The following is a 15,213-nucleotide window of genomic DNA, read 5'->3' as shown; positions in this document are numbered from 1 at the left end:
GGTTCTCCACGGAGCTTGGGAACTCTCGGCTGGGGGAACCCACATCGCTAGGGCCCTGTTTCCGCGGCTCAGCCGGCGCTCAGCCCACCGGAAATGGCGGAGCCGGAGCTCTTTGTGCGAAGCGAGTTGAATCACCCTGGCGACGGGAGGGGCGCGGAGCAACGCCCTTTCCGCCGGAAGTGGGTTTCAAAGTTTCCACGTGCTGACCCTCCCCCTCCCGGCCTGGTAGCGGCGGCTCCGCTGCTGCCATGGAGCCGGCCGGCCTGGAGCAGATCCTGCGGGAGCTGCTGCTGCCAGACACCGAGCGCATCCGCCAGGTACGGGGCAGGCGGGCCGGACCCGGCCGGGGCGAGCGAGAGGCTGGGGGCCGGGGCCGACTCTGACCCCCATCTCTCCCCAGGCCACCGAGCAGCTCCAGACCGCTCTTCGGGACCCCGCCGCCCTGCCCGCGCTCTGCGATCTGCTGGCTTCGGCCCCCGACCCTCAGGTGAGGCTCCTGTCCTTCCCTCTGGGCTTCCTGCCTCTACGCCACTGGTCAAGCCCCAGCTCCTGCCCCCTGCGGCCCTCTCAGCACCGCCCTGCCGGACCCTCACGTGCCTGCTCCCTCCTCCCAGATCCGCCAGTTCGCGGCCGTTCTGACCCGCAGACGACTGAACACCCGCTGGCGACGGCTGGCGGCGGAGCATCGGGAGAGGTGGGCTGGGCCAGGGGCGGGGCGGGGCCAGGCTGAGGCGGCTCTGGGGCGGGCCCAGTACCAAACACCTGCCACCTGTGTTCCAGCCTCAAGTCCCTGGTCCTGGTGGCCCTCCAGAGAGAGACAGAGTAAGTGCCTACCCGCCTTCTCTTGGGATCCTAATTGAGTCCAGGTTTAGACCGTCTCTGGGTTTCTGCGTTCTCTTTCAGCTTGGGGCTGGGATCTGGGGGGCAGGGACTTCAGTTCTACACCAAGGGTGGAGCAAGGATTCTCAGGCTGTGTCGAAGACTAAAGTTGTTGAGAATGGACTGTGATGGTCTGCCAAACCTGAGTCAGAAGAATGGAACTGAAATTCAGTCTGAGTAAAGCCAAGCTCACCAAATTACACACCCACCATGTTGCTGGTTTTGTGCTGAGCTGCTGTCTTAAATGTCCCAACTTGGCAAAGACCTTGTGCCCACATCTGGAGGGTTGTCTCCTGGCCACCGATGGAGGCAGGGCCAGGGTGTGCAGGGGAGGGTATTGGAAGGTGATTGGGGGTGGGGGGGCAATCTCTCCTGTTTGCAGGCATTCCGTGTGCCTTAGCCTGGCCCAGCTCTCAGCCACCATTTTTCGAAAGGAAGGCCTGGAAGCCTGGCCTCAGCTCATGCAGCTTCTTCAGCACAGTACCCACAGCCCCCACATCCCGGAGAGAGAGGTACTGTCACATAGTTGGCGAGAGGGAGGGACTGAGAGGCTGGATAGACCACGTAAGCTTTTCCCTCTCATCTCTTATTCCTGCACAGATGGGGCTTTTGCTGCTAAGTGTGGTAGTGACCTCCCGGCCTGAAGCCTTCCGACGCCACCACCGGGAGCTTCTTCGGCTTCTGAATGAGACCCTGGGTGAGGTGGGCTCTCCCGGGCTCCTCTTCTACTCCCTGCGCACTCTGACCACCATGGCCCCTTACCTCGGCACTGATGACGTGGTGAGACATGGGCCCTCACCTTCCTTGGCTCCCTGTCCTCAGGCCGTCATGTCCTCACTCTTGCAGGCTGCAGAGCTCCTTCAGATTCTTTCTCTGCCTTTTGTCCTTCTAACAATTGAGACGGGGTGCTGTGGGCGGCTGTGCCTGGGGTCCTCCTGTGTCCAGGCTTTGAGGAAGCTGCCAGCTTCTGAGGCCTGAGATTAGGCTGCGTCGTGCTTTCTGTGATTCAGCTCATCCTGTGTCCTCCAGCCTCTTGCACGGATGTTGGTGCCCAAGCTCATCGTGGCTGTGCAGGCTCTGATCCCTGTAGATGAGGTGAGGACATTTGGGCAGGAGCCCTGTTGGAAGGAGAGTACAGGAGTATCCAGCCTGGTCCACTGAAGAAGAGCCTGGTAACTCTATGACTCGTCTATCTGTCTGGCAGGCAAAGACCTGTGAGGCCCTGGAGGCCCTGGATGAATTGCTGGAGTCAGAGATGCCCATCGTCACCTCCCACCTCTCAGAGGTCCTCACCTTCTGCCTGGAGGTGAGCCTGGGGTAGGCACAGCCCCTGCTGCTTATTCTGCTGCGAGTTTCCATGCCTGTCTCTGATTTGTGTTGGTCTCTGGGCAGGTGGCTAGAAATGTGGCCCTGGGCGATGCAATACGTGTGCGAATTCTCTGCTGCCTCACTTTCTTGGTCAAAGTCAGGAGCAAGGTGAGGGCCCTGTTGCACATCACCCTACCCCCATGTCCATCCCTCGTCTCACTCCTGGGGCTTTCTGTCCATCCAAGGGTGTCTAAAAGACCGTAGCTAAGATGTTCGAGACTTGGTTTGGCCTTACCCCAGCTCATGGCTGGGCAATTGGGAATCTCCTGCCAGACCCCTTGTGGCCTGGAAGGTTAGAATTTTTAATGTGATTCCGTGTTGGGAGCAGATTCTCAGGGATACCATTTCACCCTCCCTCTGAAGGCCTTACTGAAGAATCGTCTTCTGCCATCCTTGCTGCACACCCTTTTCCCCATCATGGCTGCCGAGCCCCCGCTAGGCCAGCTGGATCCTGAGGACCAGGATTCGGATGAGGAAGAGCTGGAGATTGGCCTGGTTGGGGAGACTCCCAAGCACTTTGCTGTACAGGTGGGATGTGGGACAGCAACAGGGGGCAGGGCGTTAGATGGCTGTGGGAGGTTGGGGACAGAGATGGGGTCCAGCAAAGTCGTCCTGTCTTTGTTAGGTTGTGGACATGTTGGCGCTACATTTGCCCCCCGAGAAGCTCTGTCCCCTGCTGGTAAGTGTGGCTTGGTCCTTCTAGTGCCACTACCCCTCAGATGTGCCTAGTCCCCCCAAAGCTGAGGATGTCTGGGCCAGTAGGTTTGGAGGGCCTGTTGCCACAGGAATGGGCATGCTCATGCCAGGGTTCTACCTGCTCCCCTAGATGCCCATGCTGGAAGAGGCCTTGCAGAACGAGAACCCCTACCAGCGCAAGGCTGGGCTCCTGGTGCTGGCTGTGCTGTCTGACGGAGCTGGCGACCACATCAGGCAAAGGTGTTTATTTCCTTCTTGGAGTGAGGGGAGGGTGGGCCATGGGGAGGAGGACCACATGGCCTATGGCAGTCCTAGTCTATGCTTGTCATTTGGGCCTGACTATCAATGGCATATCCCCCGACTCTCCAAAGTGTCCTGGTTTGGGAGATAAATGGCTGCCGTAGCTATAGGGACCACGGGGTGGTGCCCACCATCTGGTGACAGAGAAAGCCTCAGTTTTCCCCAGGAAAACAGGAGCATGGACTCTCGGGTCCTCTCCCTCAGACTACATCCTCTTGTCCTACCCTGTCCAGACTGCTGCCGCCACTGCTGCAGATCGTGTGCAAGGGCCTGGAGGACCCATCACAAGTTGTACGCAATGCTGCGCTGTTTGCCCTGGGCCAGTTCTCAGAGAACCTACAGGTCAGCAAGGCCGACTGTGGGTGCCCACATTTCAGAGTCCCCACCCATCCCAGGGACCAGCTTTCCTTCAGCTTCATCTCTTCAGGCATCCCTGCTGCCATCGGTGCTTAGGTGTGTGCCCTGCAGTTGAGCTGACTCAGGGCCCTCTTTCTCCTTTCCCTAGCCCCACATCAGCAGCTATTCAGGGGAGGTGATGCCACTGCTCCTCGCCTACCTGAAGTCAGTGCCTCCCAGGCAAACACAGCACCTAGCCAAGGCCTGCTATGCCCTGGAGAATTTCGTGGAGAACCTAGGTAGTGATGGCGGTTGGGGTTCAAGGGAGAGGAGGGGGCTGTGGCTTTGGCTGAAGGGGCAGGATGTGCGGCTCCCTGAACCACTGCCTGAGGTGGGGAATGGGGTGTCGTGGGACCATAAGGAGGGTCAGTCTGGAGGCAGAGGTAGGAGATCCAGGTTGGTTGTTGGAGGAGGACCTTTTCCCACAGGGCCTAAAGTGCACCCCTACCTTCCGGAGCTTATGGAGTGCATGCTGCAGCCTCTGAGGAACCCCAGCAGCCCCCGGGCCAAGGAGCTGGCTGTGAGCGCCTTGGGGGCCATTGGTGAGGAGGAGGCAGGAGGTGGGGCCCGGGGTTCACCCAGGGAGCCTGTGGCAGGCAGTCCCTGCCCGCCTTCCAGCTCTGATCCTGTCCTTCCATCCTGTAGCCACGGCTGCCCAGGCCTCCCTGCTGCCCTACTTCTCCACCATCATGGAGCACCTGCGGGAATTCCTGCTGACAAGCCATGAGGACCTCCAGCCTGTGCGGATCCAGAGCCTGGGTGAGTAGGGGCTCCCAGCAGAGTTCCCAGTACTGGGGGAGGGCTGATGCTCATCTAGTGTTCACAGAGATCTCCTCAGGAGAGATCTCCCCCAGGAGAGATCTCATGGAAGAAGATACTCTTCGCGCTATACCTAGGAGTAGGTGGGGTTTCTGAATTCCCCGCAGCTGCCACCTTTGGTGCCCCAGGTCTTCACTCAGCACACCTCTGGTCCAGCTCCACATCCTGGTGCTAACCAAGCCCTTGCCCCCACAGAGACACTGGGGGTGCTGGCACGAGCAGTGGGGGAGCCCATGAGGCCCCTGGCTGAGGAGTGCTGCCTGCTGGGGCTGAGCCTGTGCGACCAGGTAGACGACCCTGACTTGCGGCGCTGCACGTGAGTGAGCCCTCACCCTGCCCCGGGCCATGGTTTCCCCCGGCTCCCCCATCCTGTCTGGCTACAGTAGGCAGACTTGACAGCTTCCCCCTGCCTCCACCAGGTACAGCCTGTTTGCAGCCTTGTCAGGGCTGATGGGTGAGGGCCTGGCACCCCACCTGCCACAGATCACCACGCTCATGCTGTTGTCGCTGCGTTCCACCGAGGGCATTGTGGTGAGCAGAGAGTGGGTGGACCGGGCTGACTGGGGAAGGCCAGCCCTGGGATGGGATTTATCTCCTGGGCCCAGCTGAGCCAGGGTCCCTGCTGTGCCTCCTCTGTGTAGCCTCAGTATGACGGAAGCAGCTCCTTCCTTCTGTTTGATGACGAGAGTGATGGGGAGGAAGAGGAGGAGCTCATGGACGAGGATGAGGAAGAGGAGGAAAACTCAGAGATCTCAGGGTGCGGAGAGGTTTCATTCTATTCAGAGGAATCCTGGCTTTGGACAAGGACCCAGTGCTGGATCTGCTCCTACTGGTGCCTGATCGCTGCTGCCTGCCTCCCTCCCTCTAGGTACAGTGTGGAGAACGCCTTCTTCGATGAGAAGGAAGACACCTGTGCTGCCCTGGGGGAGATCTCTGTGAACACCAGGTGAGCCTCAGCCCTTCCCTGGTACTGGGAAACCCACCTGGGACCCTATTCCCCATGGCCGTCTGTCTGTCCACAGTGTGGCCTTCCTCCCCTACATGGAGAGCGTCTTTGAAGAAGTATTCAAACTGCTGGAGGTGAGTGGGCCGGTGGGTGAGGTGGGTGTGGTCCGAGGGCTAGGGGGCCCTGTGTTCACCCTGCATACAGTAGGCACATCCCACCCCTGCTCATCTGCAGTGCCCTCACCTGAATGTGCGGAAGGCAGCCCATGAGGCCCTGGGTCAGTTCTGCTGTGCGCTGCACAAGGCCTGTCAAAGCTGCCCCTCAGAACCCAACACTGCTGGTGAGAAGAGGAGGCTGGGGCCTGTGGAGGCGGGGGTGGGGGTGGGGGGCAGGGCCTGCCCGGGGCTTCAGCGCATAATGTCCCCAGCTCTGCAGGCTGCCTTGGCCCGGGTGGTACCGTGCTATGTGCAGGCAGTGAACAAGGACCGGGAGCGCCAGGTGGTGATGGCTGTGCTGGAGGCCCTGACGGGGGTGCTGCGCAGCTGTGGGCCCCTCACACTACAGCCTCCTGGGCGCCTTGCTGAGCTCTGCAGCGTGCTCAAGGCTGTGCTGCAGAGGAAGGTGAGTGAGGCAGGTGGGCTATGGGATGAAGAGGGGGCCTGGCCCCAGGTGGGGATAGTCAGAGCCTACGGGTTCAGCTTCCCCCTACCCCGACCCCATGGGAAGGAGAAGGGGCAGGAGAGCCTGGGCTGAGCTGCGCTCCCTCTTCCCGCAGACAGCCTGTCAGGACACTGACGAGGAGGAGGAGGAGGAGGACCAGGTGAGAGCTCAGGATGCCAACTGGGAGCAGGCAGTTCAGGTGGTCTCCCCTGGGCAGGGTGGACAGGGTACATGCGCCCGGCTGGAGGAGCCAGGTCTGCTAAAGGGTTGGGAAGGGCTCCGAATGCTGCAGCCCTGCTCCTGCTAAGGCAGGGGCGGTTCCGGGAAGGCTTTCTGGAGGTGGGCTTGGATTGCTAGGTGAGAGTAGGAGGGCCAGGGGAAGATGCTAGGCTGCAGACAAGCCCAGCCTGGGAGGGTCCCGTCCTGTCAAGCAAGGGCAGGCCCCAGGGGACCCCTGCAATGGGGGGCCCTGGTGGGAGGTGCCCACAGTCCCAGATCTGGCCCTGGTGCTCCAGCCCGTTCTGGCCCCACAGGCTGAATACGCCGCCATGTTGCTTGAGCATGCTGGCGAGGCTATCCCTGCCCTGGCAGCCGCGGCTGGGGGAGACACCTTCGCCCCCTTCTTTGCTGGCTTCTTGCCGTTATTGCTATGTAAGACGGTGAGTGCTCCATCCTCTGACTTTGAACCCCCTTCAGCCTGTGTACTCTGTGCCAAACCAGCTGACTGGCACTCCTTCCCCCACCAGAAACAAGGCTGCACAGTGGCAGAGAAGTCCTTTGCAGTGGGGACGCTGGCAGAGTCCATTCAGGGCCTAGGCACTGCCTCAGCCCAGTTTGTGTCCCGGCTACTCCCCGTGCTGTTGAGCACCGCCCGGGAGGCAGACCCTGAGGTGCGGAGCAATGCCATCTTTGGGCTGGGTGTGTTGGCAGAGCATGGGGGCCGCCCTGCCCAGGAGTATCCTTGGCTTGCCAGGTGAGGTGAGGTTGGGAGGGTGTCCCTGGGGCTTGGCAATGGGGGAGGTCTGCCCGTGTGCCTCTTCCTTGACTGTGGATCAGACACTTCCCCAAGCTGCTGGGGCTCCTGTTGCCCCTCCTGGCCCGGGAGCGCCATGATCGTGTCCATGACAACATCTGTGGGGCACTTGCCCGCCTGCTCATGGCCAGTCCCACAAGGAAACCCGAGCCCCAGGTGAGGAATGGGGGCATCAGGCAGGGCCAGGAAGTGGAGGAGGAGGGTGCAGAGGGTGCAGGGCAAGGGGCCAGAGCCATCTGTGTGTCCAGGTGCTGGCTGCGCTTCTGCATGCCCTGCCACTGAAGGAGGACTTGGAGGAGTGGGTCACCATAGGGCACCTCTTCAGCTTCCTGTACCAGAGCAGCCCTGACCAGGTAACCTCGATGTCGGAGCCCTCAGAGGGGAGCTGGATGCTTCAGTCTCAGTGATAGGCAGAGCTGGCATCAGTTGTAGCTGACTCAGAGTGACACTTTAAGCTGCCCTTCTCTGGCCATTTCTACTTTCTGGTCTGAGCCAGAAGTCACAACTTCCCTAGGCTGATTTCCTAGACCAGGGCTCTTTCAGACTGTGCTCTGTGGAGCCTGGGTAGTCTGGGCCACCCCACTGTCCATTCCAATAAGAACAGCTCTGCTTTCTGAATGAGATTTGTCTGTACCGTGTGGCTGGGTGTGGACTCATGTCCTGGTGTTCCTGTGTCTACCTTGTCTTGCACCATTAGCGCTCTTATGTTGGTGGAGCTCCTGGGTGTCTGGAGTTGAGTCTTGAGGTCATGACTTCAGTCATCTTTGGTCACAATCCCCTGTCCTCTCCTGCCAGAATTATGACCACCATGTTTCCTGGCTCTTTCTCATGTTTCTCAGATGCCCGTGAATCACCGTCAGGCTCAAATAGCCCTGGCGGGAGACTCTGCCTCTCCTTGGCCTCTGCCACCCACCCTAGTCCCGAGGCCCAGGGGTGCTGCTGCCCGAGTCGGCCCTTCTTTTCCCACAGGTGGTAGATGTGGCTCCTGAACTTCTGCGCATCTGCAGCCTCAATCTGGCTGACAACAAGATCCCACCAGGTGAGGGTGGCAGTTGTGGGGCAGGGCTGGAGGGGAGGCAGGGAGCAGCAGGACTGAGGCCTGGGGCAGCTCAGGGTTGGGGACCAGTCCTCCCTGGATCTCTCCCTCTTCACTCTCCACCCAGACACCAAGGCTGCACTGCTGCTGCTCCTGACGTTTTTGGCCAAACAGCACGCTGACAGCTTCCATTCGGCACTGGGCTCACTGCCTGGTGACAAGGCTCAGGAGCTCCAGGCCGTCCTGGGCCTCACCTAGACTGGGGGCTGCAGCCGGGCCAGAGAGAACAGAGCCCACCCAGGCCCCAAGACCACCTCTCAGCCCAGTTCCAACTTACACCTTACCAAAGATTCTGACCTCATACCCACTTGGAGTCTCAGCCCTGTTTGCTGCCTTATGGGGGCGTCTCTGGGACTGGATCTGTTATGCTGTGGGACAATCCAAATGGAGCTGTGACATCACTCTGTAATAAAGGTAGTTCATGTTCTGTATGAACAGGAGGGATAGAGATGCATGTTCAGAAATGAGGCAGGCAGGGGCTGGTAAGGCAGAACATAGTTTAATGTAGCCAGTTTCCTGGCAGCTTTATAAGTTGTCTCTAACCACAGTGGAATCGGGGTCCTGGCTGGATCAGAAGGCGCCCGTATGGCTTCTCTTGTTCCACGTGAAGGATCTGCTGCGCCGCAAGCACTGGTCAAGAGGGGAGGAGAGGGCCAGTCAGAGGAAGTCCCTCTAGCAGCATCTGGCCTGTGTGTCCCGTCCCCTCACACATGCACACACACGTGCCCACGCTCACCCAGGAGCAGGTAGAAGACCCGGGCGGCCATCCTGCGGGGGCTGAGAGGCGGTACCAGGCTGCTGAAGTCAGGGGCCCTGTTGGCCTGCAGCTCCAGTGCCACTGCCCTAGGGGGGTCAAGCACAGTTAGCTGATGCCCAGCCCAGGCCCACTGATCGAGGCTCCCCTCCCTGGTACCTGTGCACGGCCTCCAGTGAGAGCATCTCGGGCTCCAGGGGCAGCTCCAAAGGCATCTCCACCGGTACTTCAGGGAGTTCAGGCACCACGGGCAGTGCAGGGACCTCTGGCTGCTCCACCTCAGCCCAGGCCCTAGGAGAACGTGTGAGTCAGGTGGAGCAGGGAAGGTGGCAGCTGTGATGGTGACGAGGGGCATGCCCCTCCTAGCCACTTCCCCACCTGGCCGGGGCTACGGCCCGAGCCCACCGGGCTGGCTGCTTACCAGCGCTCTTCCGGGGGCACGAGGCTGATGCGGGTCTCCTCCTCAGCCGCTTCTAGGGAGAGCTCTGCTGGAGGAAGGGAGGGTCTGAGCAGGTGCTTGGATCTGAGCAGTTGGGACTTTCAGGCAACCTGGTCAAACTGGATGCTGGAGCTGTGCAGTGACTTGTTAACACACCGGAGAGAACTAAGGGAATCAATCTATGCTTCCTTGTTAAACGCTCCCTCTGACGAAAACTGTCAGTAGTGGGGGCACCAGTTTCCCAGGACGGTGGTTAGGGTAGTGGTCTCCACCGTTCCTTCTTCTCCGGGTGCTTACCTGCAGACACCATGAGGGGCCCACTGGGCTCCAGGGCCTCCCTCAGGACCTGGGGATGAGAGAAAGAGCACTGAGACCCCAAGCATTACAGAAGCACCTGGGGCAGGGGTGAGGCAGTCCCAGCCCTGAACCAGCCTTGGCTCCAGAACAGGACACACCCAATCCCATGTCCAGGATCTGGCACTGCTGCTCATGTGGGCAGGAGGCCTGCGGGGGCTCGGGCAAAGCAGACCACTCCAGGAAGAGTGAGGGTGCAGGTACCTCAATGTCACTCGGAGTCTCAGGCTTTCTCCTTTCCTCCTCAGCCACTAGCTCCCTCTCAGCAGCCTCCTCTTCAGGCTCCAGGGGCGGCCTTCGCCGGAGTGCTCTTGGGGGTGGCTGGGCACAATGGGTCCAGAAAGCCAGCAGTTCTGGGGGTAGCCGGCCAGCTGGGGACAAGGGGAAATGAGGTTTGAGGTGTGGAGGAACACCAAGAGCAAGGAATGTGCGTTCAGAGGATCCCACACGCCAGCTCCCACCACTCTTCTTACAGTGGGTCGGGGTTCGAAACAGCTCTCCTGGGCTTGTGATGGTTCGTTCAGGCGGCTGCACCATTGGCTGCAGGGTGGAGAAGGCCAAAGCCCAGTTAGGAGAGAGCACTTGCTGCCCCTTCTCCATCTCTGCAGTGCCTTGTTCCATGGCCTCTGGCCTTTCAACTCTTCCAGGCTCCTGCCCCTGCCTGCTCCACCCATGGCTAAGAGTAGGACTATTTTAACCGGTGCTCATGGGTGTGCTGGGCAGGGTCACTAAAGGAGCATGAAGAGTTGTGCATCTGCAAACCCCCAACCATGCACTTGGGGGATGTTCCCCATGCCTCCCCAGGCGTTTAAAGGCCAGCATGCACCTCCCCAGGCCCTTCCTGCCCCACTCTGGCTGTGGAGCCTGTGTGCACTCACACACTCCCAGCAGTGGGCTCTGATCTGCATTTGTTCCTGGAATTTCTCCCGGGAGATCTGAGTCTCCTTGTCCCAGAACAGTAACCGGCGGCGGCGGCGGCGAGGTGGGCTCCTTGGAGGTGGGGCGACTGGGGGCCTCCTCCGCTGGGTAGAGAGTGGGGGAAGGGGCAAGGCTACCCATTACTCCTTTTCCCGTCATCCTGCTGGGCTGCAAACAGGCCCCACACTCCCGCCCCTAGAGGTGCCCTGGGAAGGGGCTTGGGCAGAGCCTCCTCTGGGAGTGTGTAGCTCCTACCCTGTAGGAGGGTACCCACCTGGGAAGTGCAGGCTGGATAAAAGGGGGTATGATGGGACCCCCACTTACTAATTTGAACAAAGGCCAGTGTAGCCTAGCAGTGGCCTTGGGCTTGGGGAAGCTGCTATGGGTGAGCAGCTCTGGCAGAGGAGGGCCAAGAGGAGGCACGGCTTGGAAGGGATACTACTCACCTCTGGGCTGACTGGGGGCGGCAGACGCAGCTCCAGCGGGGGGGTCACCTCTGCAACAACATTCTAGGTCTCGGCTCTGCCCCACACCCGTCATCCTCACAGCCCCCAGGCTATCACCTAGAGGGTCCTCCCAGCAAGTAGGAATACAGGGCCCTTGTCTGCAGCAGGTGTGCAAGTGCCCCCAGGAAGGACCCAGGCATGGCAGGCACTCACCAGGAAGTGGGACCGCAGGCTCCCAGACTGCCAGCTTCAGCTCCTCAGGGGCTGGGACCTCGCTTGGAAGGGGCTCTACTGCCCTTTCCAACCTGAGGGAAAGTGGGCAAGAGAAATGAGGACAGCCCCTCCCAGCACTGACCCCCTTCCCAGCCCTGAGGTTCCAGCCCTTACTCTGCAAGAGCCGTGGGTGAGAGCGGAGGGACTATGGCTTCCGGCTCCAGGGCCCGGGGCTCCTCCTTGGGCTCTGCAGAGATAGGATCAGGGCTCAGAGTGCAGAAGAGAAGAGATGGGAGCACTGCCTGGGCCCAGACTGCCCATGTCAGGGGCCTGACTGTCCAGCGCTAGGCGAGCCCCATGTTGCCAGATAGGCCTACCCTCTAACAAGATAGCTTCGCCTTCCTCAGCAACCAGCAGGTCCAACTCTCGGCGGCTGATCTCTGGGAGGTCCCGTTCACCCTGTTGGGAGAGGAAGAACAAGGACAGCAGACTCAATTCCATTTCTGAAAAAGGCAAGTGGATCCAGGGGACTGGGTCTGCCATGGGCCAGGCAGAGGAAGCCCACTGGGTGCTCAGGCGCCAGGACAGGGAGTAGGGAAATGGAGAAGGAGAAGGCAGGACTCTGGGGACAGAGAAGTGGATGCAGGGGGGCTGGGCCATCAGAAGCAGGACTCAGGCCTCAGGCTCTGTGTGCAGGGGGAGCACTCACTTCAATGTGCAGAATGCGTATGGGCTCCGCCTCCAGGAGGGTGATGGCCTCGGGAGACACCACAGTGACCGGGACCCTTTCTGGAGAGGCAGGGAAGTCACATCAGCCCCTCTGCTGCTTTCCAGTTCCCACACCCATGTGGTGAGGCAAAAGCATGGACTCTGCGGTCAAGTCAGCCTGGGTTCTAGTGAGGCCCAGGCCAGTCTCTGGCAATCTGACCCCAGATATGTTGCTTAACCACCATGGGCTTCACTTCACTTTCCTCATCTGAAAAACGGGGATGAGAATTCTGATCTCAGGACTCGTTAGGCTGTGATGAGGCTACACACATAAAGTGCCCCTCACAGGGTCTGGCTCCTAAGAGAAGCTCAAAGATGGTTATTTCTTCAGCTCTTGGACCTCCCTATGCCTCTCACCAGAAAGAAGGCTCTCTCTGCTCACCTGGCTTCCTAGGCTCTGGAGGGACTTCAGGAGGGATCTCCTCAAGAACTCTCTCTGGGCTCACAGCCTCTAAGAGATGTCGAATCTTGGGGGAGGGATTGGGGAAAAGATAGGGTTCAGCTTTAGGCCCCCGTTTTCCCACTTTCACCTCCTTATCCAGACAGTGGACAGTAATAGCTCTTTATGTGTAATTCTTGTGGCACTGCCATCAGCATCCATGAACTCACTTGCCATCTGGTCTCCTTTCCTCCCATTCCTGCCCTCAGCCCCCACCCCCAATTCTAGCCTTTGTCAACTTGTGCAAGAAGCACTGCATCCTTATATCAAGTCTTGTAGGGGACACAGGGAACAGAGACAATTCCTGATCTTAAGGAGCATACAGTCTAGTGGGGAAATAAGTTTGCAAATGACCCCAACAAGAGTCAACACAAAGGATAAAACAAGGCCCTAGTAATGTGCTAAGTTCCAAAACAACATTTGGTTCTGGCCGTGAGTGGGATAAAGGCTTCATGGAAAAGGGTAGTGTTTGCATGAGGTCTTTAAGGATATGTAGGACTTAACTGGTAAAGAGTGAGGGGTGACCATTACGGGTCTGGGAAACAGCACAAGCAAAGAAGTGAATGTGGCATCTTCAGGACACGTGGGTCAGACCAGTGTTTGGAAGCCTAAGATGCCCAGGGGATGTGCTGAGAGACGGCTGGGGATGGCTAGCCCTGGACCACGGCATGGAGGCCCTAAATGCTAGTATTCTGTTTGCAATGGGAAAACACTGGAGGTGTCTTTGAAGAAAGAATAACGTTGTCTAAGCTGGGGGGTGTTGGGAATGGATGGAGAAGGACATGGGGAGGGAACCCAATGCCAAGGGATGAGGAGGGCCTGGATTAGGGCCTCAGCAGTGGGAACAGTGCAGAGATGAGTGGGGACAAGAGCTGCCTCTAAGATGATCCTGAATAGGTAAGCAGGGTGGGCTTGTCTGGATGGTTCCACCGTGACAGTCCCCCTGTACTGACTCCTGTGTGGCTGAGCTGTGGCAGGCCCCCTTCCCCCAGCCCCAGTGTCAGATGGGCACAAGAACAGCACTTCCCTTCTGCACTGTCAACTCATCAGTCTGAGTTTCCTGGGGGAATGAGCTCTACCTGAGGGATCCTGAAGGGGCTAGGAAGTCTGGGATCCACAGACATCATCCCAAAGAAGGGGTCTGGAGCATCTTCCAGGGTCTCCATCATGGTCAGGCGGTTAGGAAGCAGCAGGCTGGGTCTGAGAAACAATGTGGGCTGTCAGGGACTGAGGTTGAGATGGGCTGAGGCTAAGCAGCCAGGCTCCCCACTAAAGGCTGGGTGGTCCCAGTTCCACGGGGACACTCACAGCTCAGGCTCCACCATATCAATGCGGATCTGCAGCTGGGCACGGTGCAGGCGCTCGAGGATGTGCTGGATGTCCTCTGTGGGCAGGGAGGGCAAGGTAGAGAGCCAGCCTAGCTGAATCCCACTCAGTTCTGCCCGCTTCAGAGCCCTCCCAGCCTTACCTACGAGGTACTGGCATTGTTGAAAGTAGACCCGGATCACGCCGATCTGGAGCTGGGCTGAGAGGTAGAGGGAGAAGCGGGGCCGCGGCAGGCCGGGCTGCGGGGGCTGCACTCTGACCAGCACATAATTGAGGATTTCCTCGCTGGAGGAACAACGTGCCCTGATCACTGCTGCGCCAAGGACGGGCCCCACAAGGACCCGCGCCAAAAACTACCCACCGCAATCCATCCCCTAACCCACCCAGGCACCAGGCCACGCCTCCCTTTTCTGAGCCTTACCACGTCTTCACCACGTTCACCTTCAGGTATTCGCGCTTCACCAACCGGCTGCCGCGCGTCGCAGCCAGCCTGAAAGGGGTGAGCGGGTGGGGTTGGAAGGCGTGCGTCGGACTGGGATTTCTGGCCGCCACTCCCCGCGACCACCCGTCTCAGCCGGCCCTTACCAGATGGTGGCGAAGCAGCCGGTGTGGCGCTGAAGCACGCTGGGATAGTAGAACATCGTTCCTTGGGAGGTTCACCTTCGTCTCTACCACTCCGTGTGGATCTCAATTCGAATTCTTTAGGCACAGGATTTCCCAACACCGAGGGAGGTAAGTAAGGATTTGGACAGGTGGGGGGCGGGTGGACGTGGAATGCTAAGTAAAAGAACTGATAAACAGTTGGTGGATAAACGATGAGGGGAGACGTGAATGGAGGTGCAGATGGGACGGAGTTGGGACGCCCCTCTCTGTCGGCCCTGAGTGGGTTTGCGCGCCGCGTGGGTGCTTCGAACTTACTGGAGCCTTCCGGGTTGGGTTCCAGGTTGGAGATGCAGAGCTCTGGAGGGAGGCCCGGGCTGTGACCCAGACGAGGTGCCAAGGGAGAACGGGCGTCCTCCGCAGAGATGCCGGGCTCCAGGACCTTTGCCCTCAGCTTGGGCCCCTGCAGCTCCGGCCGGGTCGCCCTCCCGCGGGACTGGATCCCGCCGCAGGGAGCGCGCGCTTGGGTGCTTTGCGCCTCGCTGCTCGTTAGATGGCGGCGGCCCGCAGAACAGCCAATGAGGACTGGGGGTCGGCGTGGGAGCGCTCGTTCCGGGGCGCCAAGGAGGCTGCCTGCGTTCGAGGCCACAGGGGTCTCCCGAGGCCGCAGCCAGCCAATGGGAAGAACCTTGCGCGCTGCCGGGGCCATTGTGAGGTGTCCTGACCAATGGGCTCTCGTTCTCGCCCCTGGGACCGAGGGTTC

At 59.8% G+C, this 15,213-nt stretch overlaps 2 protein-coding genes across 12 annotated transcripts; one reads left to right on the top strand and one right to left on the bottom strand.

Annotated features, from left to right (window-relative positions):
• Positions 1-149: 149 nt before the first annotated feature.
• IPO4 (importin 4) lies at positions 150-8,628 on the top strand. Of its 9 annotated transcripts, none has more exons than XM_014868555.3 (30): positions 150-317; positions 401-487; positions 615-694; positions 781-822; positions 1,262-1,391; positions 1,480-1,659; positions 1,909-1,974; positions 2,084-2,185; positions 2,272-2,355; positions 2,611-2,775; positions 2,873-2,926; positions 3,074-3,183; positions 3,477-3,585; positions 3,749-3,878; positions 4,068-4,181; positions 4,285-4,398; positions 4,654-4,774; positions 4,878-4,989; positions 5,100-5,215; positions 5,327-5,404; positions 5,481-5,538; positions 5,639-5,744; positions 5,832-6,025; positions 6,180-6,224; positions 6,580-6,723; positions 6,811-7,037; positions 7,121-7,253; positions 7,346-7,450; positions 8,067-8,136; positions 8,261-8,628. In XM_014868555.3, the coding sequence occupies exons 1-30, from the start codon at positions 249-251 to the stop codon at positions 8,389-8,391; spliced, it is 3,276 nt and encodes a 1,091-aa protein (XP_014724041.1). In that variant the 5' UTR covers positions 150-248; the 3' UTR covers positions 8,392-8,628. The 9 variants fall into 9 exon arrangements, 6 of the variants coding, with proteins under 6 accessions (XP_014724041.1, XP_014724043.1, XP_014724044.1 ...); XR_011501524.1 differs by having other exon boundaries at positions 151-317; positions 6,598-6,723; positions 6,811-7,019; positions 7,937-8,136; XM_014868557.3 differs by having other exon boundaries at positions 152-317; positions 6,811-7,019.
• REC8 (REC8 meiotic recombination protein) lies at positions 8,597-14,909 on the bottom strand. Of its 3 annotated transcripts, none has more exons than XM_070504113.1 (20): positions 14,769-14,909; positions 14,436-14,549; positions 14,272-14,340; positions 13,993-14,135; positions 13,833-13,908; positions 13,604-13,724; positions 12,468-12,552; positions 12,027-12,106; positions 11,695-11,776; positions 11,492-11,564; positions 11,318-11,409; positions 11,105-11,154; positions 10,619-10,762; positions 10,214-10,280; positions 9,945-10,111; positions 9,684-9,732; positions 9,369-9,435; positions 9,107-9,238; positions 8,930-9,036; positions 8,597-8,823 (listed from the first exon to the last, which is right to left on the bottom strand). In XM_070504113.1, exons 2-20 carry the CDS (start codon positions 14,489-14,491, stop codon positions 8,732-8,734), a joined length of 1,752 nt encoding a protein of 583 aa, XP_070360214.1. In that variant the 5' UTR covers positions 14,492-14,549; positions 14,769-14,909; the 3' UTR covers positions 8,597-8,731. The 3 variants fall into 3 exon arrangements, with proteins under 3 accessions (XP_070360214.1, XP_044621298.1, XP_014724050.1); XM_044765363.2 differs by having other exon boundaries at positions 9,369-9,432; XM_014868564.3 differs by lacking the exon at positions 14,769-14,909 and having other exon boundaries at positions 14,436-14,632.
• Positions 14,910-15,213: the final 304 nt, after the last annotated feature.

Source organism: Equus asinus, chromosome 2 (genome assembly GCF_041296235.1).
Source record: "Equus asinus isolate D_3611 breed Donkey chromosome 2, EquAss-T2T_v2, whole genome shotgun sequence".
Taxonomy (NCBI): domain Eukaryota; kingdom Metazoa; phylum Chordata; class Mammalia; order Perissodactyla; family Equidae; genus Equus; species Equus asinus.
The sequence above is the reverse complement of the archived record's forward strand: the minus strand, read 5'-3'. Positions and strand labels throughout refer to the sequence as shown.